The 13,359-nt window shown below is 35.9% G+C and overlaps 2 protein-coding genes across 2 annotated transcripts; both read left to right on the top strand.

Annotated features, from left to right (window-relative positions):
• Positions 1 to 21: 21 nt before the first annotated feature.
• LOC120798967 (macrophage mannose receptor 1-like) lies at positions 22 to 6,327 on the top strand. The gene is made up of 12 exons (XM_040143766.1): positions 22 to 34; positions 547 to 652; positions 1,025 to 1,118; positions 1,241 to 1,394; positions 1,609 to 1,647; positions 2,210 to 2,373; positions 2,474 to 2,535; positions 3,324 to 3,424; positions 3,933 to 4,075; positions 4,376 to 4,481; positions 5,123 to 5,250; positions 5,371 to 6,327. Exons 1-12 carry the CDS (start codon positions 22 to 24, stop codon positions 5,521 to 5,523), a joined length of 1,263 nt encoding a protein of 420 aa, XP_039999700.1. The 3' UTR covers positions 5,524 to 6,327.
• Positions 6,328 to 7,112: 785 nt separating this feature from the next.
• Positions 7,113 to 10,555, top strand: LOC120798966 (macrophage mannose receptor 1-like). The gene is made up of 7 exons (XM_040143765.1): positions 7,113 to 7,277; positions 8,178 to 8,343; positions 8,611 to 8,778; positions 8,861 to 8,977; positions 9,172 to 9,330; positions 10,155 to 10,184; positions 10,277 to 10,555. The coding sequence occupies exons 1-7, from the start codon at positions 7,113 to 7,115 to the stop codon at positions 10,528 to 10,530; spliced, it is 1,059 nt and encodes a 352-aa protein (XP_039999699.1). The 3' UTR covers positions 10,531 to 10,555.
• The last annotated feature ends 2,804 nt before the right edge of the window (positions 10,556 to 13,359 follow it).

Below are 13,359 nucleotides of genomic sequence, written 5' to 3'. Positions count from 1 at the left end.
CCCCATCCCTGACAAGGTACCATGCCACCCTGGGGTGACACAACTCGTAGTTTGCAAATTTTTTCACTGGTTCCAACTTCTGAAATGTGAATTTTTTTCATAGTCATTCTTGATAGTAAATTAAATACCTCTGGTATTTGAACAGTTGGTCACACAAAATAAGCTTTTTTGAAAATGTCAACACTGGCTTTAGGAAATTGTGATGGTCATTTTTAACAATTTATTGATTAATCGAGAAAATAAACTTCACGTTAATCGATAATGAAAACAGTTGCTACAATTACAGCTGTAGCAATGTCTGTCCGATGCTCAAGCTCACACACTAAGGCGGAAAACAGATCAAAGACCTAACACACAACAAAATACAACCAGAACTTGATGATGCAACTAACCAAAATCTATATATCTATATCTTCTATTCTGTAGTGGATATTTGTGTCTTTGGAAGCATTAATGTTCCTTTAAATGATGCATCACGATAAAAGAGACACTGCCAAACCTTAAATCCCAGTTGAACTTCTTGCCTTGTATTTAAGTCTTTTCCAGAGTCATCTTCAGAGAAGAGGACCTGGTATGAGGCCAGAGATTATTGCAGGGCCATCGGAGGAGACCTGCTCAGCATCCACAGCGCTGCTGAGCCACAAGTAACAAGGTAAAGTATGACCTTGTCTTATTCAATTAGGACAGCACTAGGCAATATTTCCTGTTAAAATACACCCTTCTTTCAAGCCTAAATTTCACATTAGCTGAATCAACGAAGACCATACTCATTTTTCCTAGATGATCTAAATTCATCCTGGTTAAAAAAATAAATATTAGGTTATAAACATGATCATCGGCAGGAAAGTTTGTTAGTGTATAGTAAAGGGGAAATTAGAAAATTAGAATTCAAGGGATTAAAAAAAAAATACAAAACTGGTTGCAGCAAAATATAAAGGCTAGTATCCAAGAGAGCACTGAGACAGTGCTTCAACAGGTAACTATGAAATTTAATCTTTACACAGATTACATATTTAAATCATTAATATGAGTTTGTCCATTATAGGCATCGGTCATTCTGGATTGGACTTAGTGCCCCTGACCCAGTTACCGGTTATACGTGGAGCGATGGATCCCCAGTGAGTTAACAGTTTTCTCTTTCTTCAGTGGCTGAGTAAATCAGTTTTAGTTTATGCAACTCAATTACATGAAAATAAATCAATTTGTAATTTCATGATTTATTATTTGCTTTTATTTACAGGTAAATTTCCAACACTGGGAGGATGGAGAGCCAAACAATAAAAATAATGTGGAATCTTGTGCTGAATTCCATCCAAGTAGGTGGTACAGTACCGGGACTTGGAACGATGTCCAGTGTGAGAAGCTCAACGGATGGCTTTGTCAGATCCGTGCAGGTGAAGTGTGGTCAACTGGTTACAGAGGTTTCAAAGAAAAATGTGTTATTCTCTTGTAACATTTGCAGTTGAGTGAGTTGAGGGACCTAGTTTACTTGTTTTCAGCAATGTCTTCTCCACGCATTCAGGTGTACACAATTTCAACCTGGGAGATCCCACTATCATCTCAATACATCTTTCTAAATGTAATTATCTCCTGTCTATGTCCTTACAGGAATAACTCCAAAGCCGCCTCCAGACCCTGTCACTCCTGGTAACTGGGCTATTATGTACAAGTTAAAAAACAAAAAAAAACAAACTGAAAAATAACATGTCCTGTGCTCTCTTTTGACCCAAAAAAAAAAAAAAAAAAAAAAAAAATCAGCACCCAAAAGAAAATGCATATTTTGTGATTGTGGTTTCATTACAGCACCATGTCTGTGTTTGTTTCTTTCTCTTTCTTTCTTTTTTTTTTTTTTTTTGCATATATCTCATCAAAACAATCGTTTGTAAGTTGTGTTTGCATCACAAAACCAAACAATATAAAATATAACTATTTCTTCCTTATGATTTCTGATCACTTTCTCAAAGGACAACACAGGACAAGTGATTTACTGGATCATTTAACTAAAGACTTGGTTATATTATGACATGCCACAGCTGTTACTTCTCTGTGGGGTTGGCCTTATTTAATTTTTAGCTTTGCAAACTTGGTGCATGTCTTTAAATTAAAATAGCCATCAGACTCCACACAAAGTAATTGAAATTTTAAAAAAAATGAATCAGGAATTACACTTATAATGAAGATATATTTCATATTTCTAACATGTTTTCAGACTACAATATGACCTCAGATGGCTGGCTGGAATGGGAGGGGAAACAGTATTATATTAATAACAGGAAGATGGCCATGGAAGAGGCTCGTCACTTCTGCCAACAGAGGCATGGTGACTTGGTAACTATCAACAGTGAAGCTGAAAGTGTTTTTTTATGGAAACAGGTGAGCAATTATATTTATACCACTTTATTTATATAACTGCAGGCATTACTGAAATGTCAGTAAGACTGGTTTTACCATAGTTCTCTGTCTCTTTGTGTAGATATCCAGAGAATATGGGTCTTACTGGATAGGCCTGACTGTAGATCTTGATAAAACATTTGCGTGAGTATGAAATAAATACAAATGAAAATAGTCTGAAAGAAAAAGAGTCAGACTTTATAGGTAGAAAGTCATTTCAAAGCTGAATGATTTCAAGTATCAAATTCCTATAACATTCCTTTCCTTTGTTGAATTTTTAAAGATTACGGATTTTTCTGAATCTGAGAAAAGTATTTTCTCGGTCTTCTCTAAATTTTATGAATCGGTGGCCCCAAGATAAAGCTGCAGGTTCCAGTAATACCACTGAAAAAAAATGCCAACCATCCTATTTGTGCTTCTTCATCATCCCTTTATTTATTTGGTTGATTCTGTATCCTCTGATCTAAATATCTTTGGTGGGAAGGTACAGTATATAGAGTATACTCTTGCAGTTGTTACAGCATTAATATTTTAGGAGTTACTCTTCCCTTACTGTTTGCATGTTTTGCTTACCAACTTAATTGTGCATCAAAGCTAAATTTAAACTTGAAAAAAACTTGAGAAAAGGAAATGGATGGAAAAGAAATTACAATTGTGTGTGTGGGTTTCATGAAGCATCTGATGGAAAAGACTCTCATTCTAGACAATACATATTAATTTCTGAGTTGTTGGTTCAAACATGAAGTTGCTGCTTATTTTGTTCAGCTACCAACCCAATTTGTAATTTGTTTTTGGGATGTGAACCTGGAAGAAAAAAAATAATACAGTTTCAGGTTTTAGACTTGAATCAGTATGTCATTATGCTATTTATATTTTCACAATGAGCTGTTTGACTTACAAAATTTCAATTGTATTGCTTATCTTACATTAAGGTGGTTGGATGGTTCTCAAATGGTGTTTCAAAAATGGGATGAAGGTCAGCCTAATTTTTTGAATTATGATGAGAACTGTGTCGTCATGGCATCTTATAATGGTGAGTAAACTACAATATGATTAATCTTCACTGACATAAATGCAAGTGATAAATTTAAACAAGCATTAAAGTGGTAATTCCTAACATTTCATTCCTGGTTGATATGGCGACCCCCGTGGTAACCACAGTAACAGCAAGTGCGGATTAACAATACAACAAATGCTTGTTGAGCTGCTACTTTTTCAAGTATACAACATAAGATAAACTTGCGGTGGATTTCATGCATACAGTATATAGATTCCTGTGAATCCTCCATGCTTAGGTAGGCATCTGAATCCAGCGCGGGAATGAAAGACTCCGCCACTACCAATAAAAACTACTATATACAGTATAGAAGAACACTGAATGAGTTCAAGCGAACAAATGCTGACCATGAATAGAATCAAAAATAGGGTCTGATTCTGTGAAAATCTCAAAGATTATAACTTTAACCCCAATATAAAATCTACATGGTATTGAGTGTTAATTATATTGTGTGTTGATTTTAATAACATGGACTGGTTCACAGGGTTCTGGCATGATTTTAATTGTGGGTACGAGCACCGGTCCATTTGTAAACGTAGTGGCTCACCACCTGCCAACACCACTGTAGCACCCATGGTGCCCCTTAAAGGTGGCTGCCTACCCAACTGGATAAAATTTAACTCCCAGGTAAGTTGTAATTTTTAACCTTTAAAATGTGTTTTTGAATGAAAACTGATTGAAGGTCAGAATTAAATTCTCAGTGCTTGCAATGACATGTGCCTTTGATTTGACAACACTTCTAAACCTCTTAAATATTGATCTTTAAGTGTACAATTTTTTATGTAATGCTCTTTGGAGATGTTTAATCAAGCGGTTTTGTCATATGAAATGTGGATACGTGTACTGTTCTTAAAAGGATAATGCTTGAGTGGCTGTATTTGGTACATTTCAGGAGTTGTAAATCAACTTATTATTTCTCACCTCTAGTGTTACAGCATCAATAAAGACCAGAAATTAACATGGGATGGAGCGAGGAAAATATGCCAAAAAATGGGTGGAAACTTGGCCTCTGTTAACTCAAGACATGTGGAAGGTTTGTTTCAGTTTTTTTTTCTCCCAATAAAATATTGACTGATCTTCCTAACTTCTCCTGCTCAGGTTGCACGGTCAGGTCTGTTTATGCCAGAGCCCTGGGATAACAGCAAACAAAGATACACTCGTAGCTGAGCCTACATTCGATTCAATTATTTACTTACTACTACTACTACTTGTTTTGTATTTGAGACAACTGATTTGAAATGGAGGGCTTGTGAGGCGCAAGGTTCAATAATCAGATAATTACAAAACAGTTTAATGGGGGAAAACATTTTTAAAAAACACAAGTGATTACTGTTTATACAATGTTAAACAAATCTAAAGCTTTGCTAGCGGGCTCTAGTATAGTTTTCACCAAACCAGACTAAACTTGTTTAAATCAGCCAAATGAGTGACCAGCCAATGCTGCCATCCCTCGCAAATCTCTGTACTCTTGTCAATGAGGTTACCTGTGAATGTTACTAGTGTCTCTTGTTCATAGTATGTAGCATGCCGTTTATAGTAGACTCACACGTTAGAAGGTGGTGTGCAGTGCACCTCCAAAGAGACAGTGCAGTATATTGTGTTTCAGGTAATATTGGAAGGAAAAAAAACATCCATGCAAATATCTGAACCTCAAATCATTGTTCAAATTTTCAGCATTTTTGATTACGCAAATGGCTGACTCACCTACTACAGACTTGTGGATTGGCCTTCATAGTCTCTATAACTATGAATTTTACTGGACTGATGGGCGACCAAAGTCATATATCAACTTCAATTTTTTTGTAAGTGGACATAGTCTTAATTTGTTTTTTACAATGTGAAGCAAGTGGATTGTGTATCACTCCTGATAATTTCAGTGTGTTTGTGGGTTTGTATAATAATGTGACGCTTTGTTTCTCCAGATGTACAGCACTCTGTCAAGTTTTCGTCGACGCTACAGGATCATGGTAATGTTCAAATTTAACTTTACTTCAGGCGTAGCTGTGTACGATAGTGTACTACAACAGTGTATTATGCATCAAGGAGACACTATCAATGAATATTTTCTACTGTGAAAAGTAAAATGCATTTGTATTGTTTATGACTTTTGTTTTTTATGACAAATTTTTATCTCTGGGTTTATACTGCAGTATTTTTCTTTCCAAAGACAGTGCAATGCCTCTTATTTTGTCATGAGAAATTACAGTACACTTCTGTAATGAGACAACCACATTTTTCATTAAACAACTAATTTCATTAAGTCAAAATTTTGAGAATTTAAAAAAAATGGGAAAAACTTAAATTACAGGTTTTCTGACTGAGTCTTCACATTGTGGTAGTGCAATGGGGAGGAGAATGCAAATATAGTACACGTATAAATATTGTATTAATGCATGACCTTTTTCATCTATCAATCTTTCCATTCTTCATCTATATATCATGTGAGTGTACTCCCATGATAGGGTGATGGATCTCATTGGGTTTGTTGGAACTAGCTTGGATAATAGTAGTCTATGTCAAAACATGTTAACTTTTAAATTATAAAACATTATGTTAGGACTGCCTCTTGTTGGTCAGCTAACGCATTTTTTAAACTCCCTTCCCACTGTACACTCCTAACAAAGCGAAGACAATGCTTTTCTTCAAATAATTTAAATTGTTGTGCAGCAGATCCTCAAACTGAACATTGAACATCACTACTGTATTTCTTCAGATAATTCTATAATCAGTTTATATTTGCAGACTGTCATTGCTAGATTGATAGATATGAGTGAGATATCCATAATCGCAAAATTTCTATAAGGAGGGGATAGCAAACCTTTTTCTATTTCTTTTATTTACATAGGATACTAGGCCTTCATTAAATAAGAACATACTATATTGCTATTAGAAAAATGCTGTATTCCTAAACTAAAAATGTATTATGATGCCTTTATAATTACACTGGATCCTTACACAGTATTCTCTTTTTCCTCATTGATTTCTCTCTGTGCTTCCCCAGGATAAATGTGTTGTGATCAATACCAATCCTCTCTTTGGTATTGGTAATTGGATACCTAAGTCCTGCAATGACACCAATGGATTTGTCTGTCTTCAAAATCCTGGTGAGCCCATCTCTACCTAAAGTTAAAAGTCATTTGGTGTCATATCAAAGATTTAAAAAATGTATGAATAATTAATCCCTTGCTCACTCACTCCCCAAAAAATTAAAAATCACTTAAAATTTATGCAAGCTAGCACATAAAAATTAATAACAATCAACAAGTACTTTACAAAGCGCTTCAGTGTTATATTTTTAACAGCACAAATTGTACTAAAGAAGCTCGTACTTTGCTGTGACTTTTCAGTACTGTAATCAATAATTCACATTGATTAAAATGGTGGTTCCATCACCATTTTAACAATGAAAATTTAAGAAATGATATACAGTATTTTAGGCATATTTAGACGGAACAGTTCTTTAATAAGGTGAGTGAGCAAATTGCATTCATCTAGGGAAATTGGAATTGAATAATAACTCCTAAGCCTCTATACAACAGTTCTTTATTTTAAGGTAAAAGGAAAAATTAAGTTTGTTTCCATCATCCCTTTAAACAGACCCATCTCTGCCGGATCCCCTGAACAAACAGTTGCTACAAACTATGTTAAAATAGTTAATGATTCCATGAAGGTTGTTACTCAGCCAATGACCTGGATTGAAGCCAAGAAGCACTGTGAAGATGACGGTGCCAGCCTGGCTAGCCTGCGAAATGGGTGGTCACAGTCCTACGTTGAGCTGATGTCTCAGAGCCTGAATGCTTCTCTGTGGATTGGACTGAACAAAAATCAGGTACAGGGCATAAAGCCTCTAAAATAGCACATAGCAAAGTAACCCGGCTAATGCATTTTTGTAACTACTGACCACTGTAAAAATTCATACCAAAAAGTTTATTACTTCTGGCTATACTGACTTGACCAGGGATAGATTTTTACTTGAAAGAATATGCAATCTGTAGTCATGAATTAGTTGTTCATGATTTGTTCATGATTAGTTGTTCAAAATCCTCATGAAGCATTAATATAATGGCATATTTAGATTCATAATTGCCAACTATTAACGTGGGAAAAAAAATCTCAAAACTTTTCAAAAGTCTTGAAGAGAAGCTGATTGCAAGATAGAGGAACACAGTAATCATATTTTTTCAAGCCTGAAAGTCTACAGATAATGTCAACATGATACTTGCTCACTATGTCAATATTAACATGCTGACGTGTAGCAGGTATAATGTTTACCATGTTCACCATTTTAGTCTAGCACGTTAGCATGCTAACATTTCCTTATTACCACCAAACAAAGTACAGCTTAGAACTTATTTTTGATTTTCTGATGGCACTGGACAAAATTATTGCCAACATTATAAGACGTGAGGGAAAAGGAATGTCAGCAGAAAATTTAATGGCAATCCATCCACAGTGTTAAAAAATATCAACCTTATGGTAGCACTAGTGGAAAAGTCAAAAATTAAATTTAAAAATCTATAAAAAAAAGCAACATGGCAATCCAAACAACACTGAACGAACGTGGTGGACTGACTGACAGACCGACATTTCCATCAATGCAGCCACGGCACTAAATGTGGCTAAAAATGTACATCATTCATTGCCTTAAAAATCAAAGATTACAGATTTTCTACAAAACAAAAAGTTGAATAATAAAGTTGAATGCTGTCTTTTCAATCTTTGCTTTCAGACCGGTGGTTATTTCAGATACATTGATGGCTGGCACATGGGATTTACTCACTGGGGTGAAAATGAACCAAGCACAGACCGACCTTGCGTCTATGTAGATGTGTATGGGAAATGGAAGACCGCTAACTGCAATCAGACCATTAACAGTGTTTGTATTAAATCTACAGGTATGACCACTAACAGTCAATCCTAAAGGCCAACATGTCTCAACCTATTATAATTTATCATCCTCTAAACATCAGGGTACCCCGTGTTTATCTGTTTAGACCACTGTTTGAACACCAGATGTTTTATCTTTGCGTGTTTTTTTTTTTTTTAAACAAAACACAATTTTCTTTTAAGTATTGTTAAAAAAAATAAAAAAATAAAAAAAACTGAATGTCTATTTCGATGTACTGGATTTTAATCAATAATTTTCTCTCTCTCATTCACAGATGTGCAACCAACAGGGTCAAGTTTTTTTCCAGGAGTTTGCCCCGATAACACACATTTATTCTACACAGGCCAGACTTTTGTCTGGCAACAATTTAAGGGTTACTGTTACATATTTATCTCAGAAGAAAAAAGGTGGGCAGATGCAGCTGCTAGCTGTGTAAGACAAGGTGAGCGTTTTCTGTGAAAGATATTTTTAGGCAATAAAATACCTGTAGCTTTAACTAAGGGCTACTGTTTTGTTTTGTGAAGGTGGATCACTAGCCAGCATTGAGGAGCCCTCTGAGCAAGAATTCATTCAAAATAATGCAAAAGTTTTTGAAGACAGCCACACCTCTTTCTGGATCGGCTTATACAAAACTCACAAAGGTACAGTCGCATTGTCTATAAATATATAAATAAATAATATAAATATATACATGTAAGGTTATTTATGGGGAAAATGCTCTAGTTTTAAATTAATGTTTTTAATCATTCTTTTTCATAATGTCTTTTAATTGTTTACAAATTGTGGAATTTTTTTAACTTCATCTGGGGGAAAAAATGAATCTATATTTCTCCAGGGGAGTGGCTGTGGCTGGACAAAACAGTCATGGACTACACTAACTGGAGTGAAGGTCAACCTGATGATCGCAGCCATGGAGGGATTAGTACTTCAGATGGGACATGGAAGACAGGCAGACCAAACTATTATAGACCATACATCTGCAAAACACCCAAAGGTAAAATAACTCTTCTCATGTGGACTCAGCTTAAATCGTAATTACTTTTTCTGTAATGCAGAGATCAGAGCTCACAATATAAACAGATCAGCCATAACATTAAAACCAGTTATACTAATTATATATATATATATATATATATATACACACACACACACACACACACACACACACACACACACACACACACACACACACACACACACACACACACACACAGTGTATATCTACAACTGACAGCATCAACAACAAATGTTTACACGTTTCACATTCTTTCATACACATACATTTAATGAATGAAAGTGGACCTTGAACAATTAATTGTTGGTGGGCTCTTTCTTTTTCCCTCCAAGCTTGTAGACAGAGTGTGTAGGTGAGCAGCACATTTGAGTGTGCAAAGGGTGACATTGCACCCTGAGTTATGATTTTTTTTTTTTTTTTTTTTTTTACAATACTCCTGACCTGTGCGTGATAGTCAAATGATAATTGGTTCACTGAAATGAAATAATAAACGAATCGATGCTCCTACTGGTCAAGGTCAAAGACCATTGTATAAATGTCAAATTAGATGTGAGAAGAAAAAAAATTCTGACATGATCATCTGAACATCAATAGGCTTCCCAGATGCCACGTTGGTTGTCTTCCACGATGACACACTACTTGGGAAAATAAACAAGCAATTGTCACACCCAATGCTCATTTTTGTTTCCGTCTTTGAAGTTGGGCCATTAGCAGGCTAATATTATGCAGTGCATTTTTTGGTGTACTATTGTGGATTTCATTAAAGTGTGTTATTTGATCACATTTTCCTTCTTTCTCTATAGTATTACAATCAACGGCATCCACGCCAAACAGTAAGTAACACCTTTTTTATCTCATTTATTTCACTCAACATTGTGAATACATTTTTTTGGCTGCTCATCACCTACTTTTTCAAACTGTGCAGAACCTGTCCCTAGACCTCCAGACAAACGCCAACCAATTTTAGCAGTTGTGGCGGTCATCACTGTGATTGCCATTGGCGGAGTGATTGCCTTCTTCCTCTTCAAGAAGTATGGTCGTCGCCTACCCATCCCTGACATATTAACCACCTTTGACAACCCACTCTTCTTCCGCAATGAGCAGTCCCCATCTGAAGTGGCTGACATCAGTAAACCAAATGCAGAGAAAGAGAACCCTGAGCCTTTAATAACTATGTAATTTAAAAAAACAAACAAACAAAAACAGCAGAATCTAACGAAACGAATTCTATATCTAGGTTTCATGGTTACTGACTTGCTCATTTAGACGGCCAGTGATAGTGTTTTAAAATGGGAGGAGTTTCAACAGAGGTGGCAATGAGTGCCTAATTGGCCACAGAAATTTATACTGTAGGATATCTTATTTGTACTGATACTGTGAAATAATTTTTAATCAAGTATTTTGTAATGTCCTAGAAGAGACTGGTTGTTTGAATGTACTGGGAAGAATTCAACATACCTTTTTTTTCTTTATCATCACTGTTATAAGGATAGTGCTTTGATAGTGCTGTATTTTTTGCTACATATTGGCTGGTTTGTTAAGCTGTATAGCTGGCATTTTTCTTATTGTCAACAAATCCAATAAAAAGAACAAAACCAACAATACGTTTGTTCATCTCGCAATACATTCCAACTTCATTACCATGTCTGTGGCACTCAGACCCAAGCCCATTTATTGCTACCGATGGGTAAATAGCACATTTTTTGGGGACTATTTTCAGCTTTGGATTGATACACATTTGGTGCACTGAGTATTTAAGGCAGAGGGATGGTGCATATGAGTTTGACCCAAAATAAACTACAGTGGCGTGTTTGTTATAATTATTTATTGTAATTAAGCAACATGTCAGTGCAACAGAGTGACTCATTGATTCTAAACAGTAGAGGTTTATAGCACAGATGTATAACCCATATCAGGATCTATGTAGAATAAATTTAGTGCTGATGGTGATCTTTTCATGGGATTTGTTGATAATAAGAAAAAAATATACTTTCTAAGCTTTGCATTAGATGTTGCTGAGACCGAATCATTAACCATAAACATTCGGCTGTGTTATTCTTTTTCCAGGCCTTTACACTGATTTTCAATGGCCTACAGTTGTTCAACTGAGTCTTCATTCAAGCATGGGATTTTGGGCACGATTACAGGTGGTTGTACTAAATATGGGCATATGTTATCAGCTGTCTGTGAATGTTACACAAAAACCGGTCACAGCATTGACATTTTTGAAGTAATCAACTAGGACAGGGACAGGATTTAGAACTCCACTACGACTGTCCCAGAATCAGGAATTTCAGAGTCAGTACTTCTGCATCAACTCGCTAGCATAGCCTATGTTAAGCTCAGCTCACCCCACAGCATACTCCTGTGCGTTACCCATGTTTCACCTAAAAACTCATGTTTTAATGTCTTTGTTATTCATCCAAGCTGTGAAAACATCAGATTTCCACACAGTCGGCGAAAGCAAAAGTTGTGAGTTGACTTTCATTTTGTGAGTCAACTCACTGCACTCTCTCAACTGATGCATCAACTCATCGACTTTTAGGGGACAGCTGTAAATTCCACCCCTCTCACTGCCCATTTATAACCACCATTTATCCTGTGGTTACGTGATATCAACTGAATCCCTTCCTTGACAACTGAGATGACTCCACCTGCTAATGAAGGCCACAAGATATTGATCTAAGTTGAGTTGAGGTAACTTTCTTCCTTTTATAGAAAATGTTGTCTTGAGACAACACTGATGAGCCCATATTGCCTTGATGAGCTCATAGTGCAGGGCAGAAAGGACTTTAAACCCAGCATAAAAATAAACCCATGATAGAAATTATAACGTATTCAAATACACCATCAAGTACCATCAAAAATCTAATAAAAAATAAAAACATGAAGGATAAGCTAAAAATGAAAATATACCTTATATACCTTAAAGTGCCTAAGTTACAAGTTACTAGTGGATAAATTGTGTCTTAAAAAATACGATTTTTTGTCATACTGCTATGTCCATGTTAAGTGATGGACCTTGCATGATCAATCCATCCACCATCTATACCCACTTATTCCACCTGACACTGGGCAGGGTAAACCCTGAACACCGTCAAACTGTTGACACCTACGGCCGGTTTAGAGTTGCCAGTTACCCCAACTTGCATGTCTTTGATTTTGACTGTGAGAGCAAACCAGAGCAATTAGAGGAAACCCATACAAGTGAGAAATGATAACAGGCAAAGCATTGGTCTTAGTCTGTGCTAGTTTTCTCAAGGTTGGCTTAGCATGCCAGGGACCTTAGCCTTTCTTGTTTGTTTACTTAGTCCTGCTGCCTTCTTTTTGTTAACTGTAAGCCTGCCTTCAGTCCTTGTAAAGACTGTTTTTACCACACTTGTACTACTAAGCTACAGTCTGCTTATGTGCTAAGAAGTATTCTTCAGTGAAAACATTACATGATCAAACAAGCCATTCATTCAAACACACTAAACAGTAACTGATGTTCAAAGATGTTTTAACCACAAAAAAATAAAATAAAAAGTCAGCATTATGGCAGCTTCCTTGTTGTCAATATTGCAAAATACTTTTTTTCAGTGAAGTTGAAATCGACAAGAATTTCAAACGGCCAACCGCAATGTTCCCTAGAATCTGTGTGAATCATGTTTGGCTGAATCAACCACAATTTGTATCACATCTGCTTCTCTGTCTTTACATATGGTGAATCAAAGAAGTCCAATTAATTGTAGATTCAGAAATGTTAAATATAAAATCAGGAACACTACTATAGATTATTAATATGTGAAATAACTGTTGGTTATCTTATCCGCACCAATGGCGCTGTTAATAAAGAAAAGAAAAGGCAAGATAAAGGAAAACTACCACTATCAAAAATCAGAAATCTCTTTGTCTGGATCATGTGTTTGGTATCTGTGTAGACTGGCTGTCATTTAAATGGTCACCTACAAGAGCTCGATACCAGCACTTCCTGTTTTCCACATTGTCTGTTTATTATGCAATGGCACA

The sequence above is a fragment of the Xiphias gladius genome, chromosome 14, assembly GCF_016859285.1.
Source record: "Xiphias gladius isolate SHS-SW01 ecotype Sanya breed wild chromosome 14, ASM1685928v1, whole genome shotgun sequence".
NCBI classification, from domain to species: domain Eukaryota; kingdom Metazoa; phylum Chordata; class Actinopteri; order Istiophoriformes; family Xiphiidae; genus Xiphias; species Xiphias gladius.
Note: the sequence above shows the minus strand (reverse complement) of the source record. Positions and strands in the feature narration are given on the sequence as shown.

Excerpts from the sequence above, each read along its gene's own strand:
- LOC120798967 (XM_040143766.1), top strand. Across the intron at positions 1,395-1,608 it reads GCTTTGTCAGATCCGTGCAG|GAATAACTCCAAAGCCGCCT; the intron begins GTGAAGTGTGGT and ends ATGTCCTTACAG. Across the intron at positions 2,374-2,473 it reads GTGTTTTTTTATGGAAACAG|ATATCCAGAGAATATGGGTC; the intron begins GTGAGCAATTAT and ends CTCTTTGTGTAG.
- LOC120798966 (XM_040143765.1), top strand. The coding sequence starts at position 7,113 with ATGAAGGTTGTTACTCAGCCAATGACCTGGATTGAAGCCAAGAAGCAC. Across the intron at positions 7,278-8,177 it reads TTGGACTGAACAAAAATCAG|ACCGGTGGTTATTTCAGATA; the intron begins GTACAGGGCATA and ends CTTTGCTTTCAG. Across the intron at positions 8,779-8,860 it reads TGCTAGCTGTGTAAGACAAG|GTGGATCACTAGCCAGCATT; the intron begins GTGAGCGTTTTC and ends TGTTTTGTGAAG.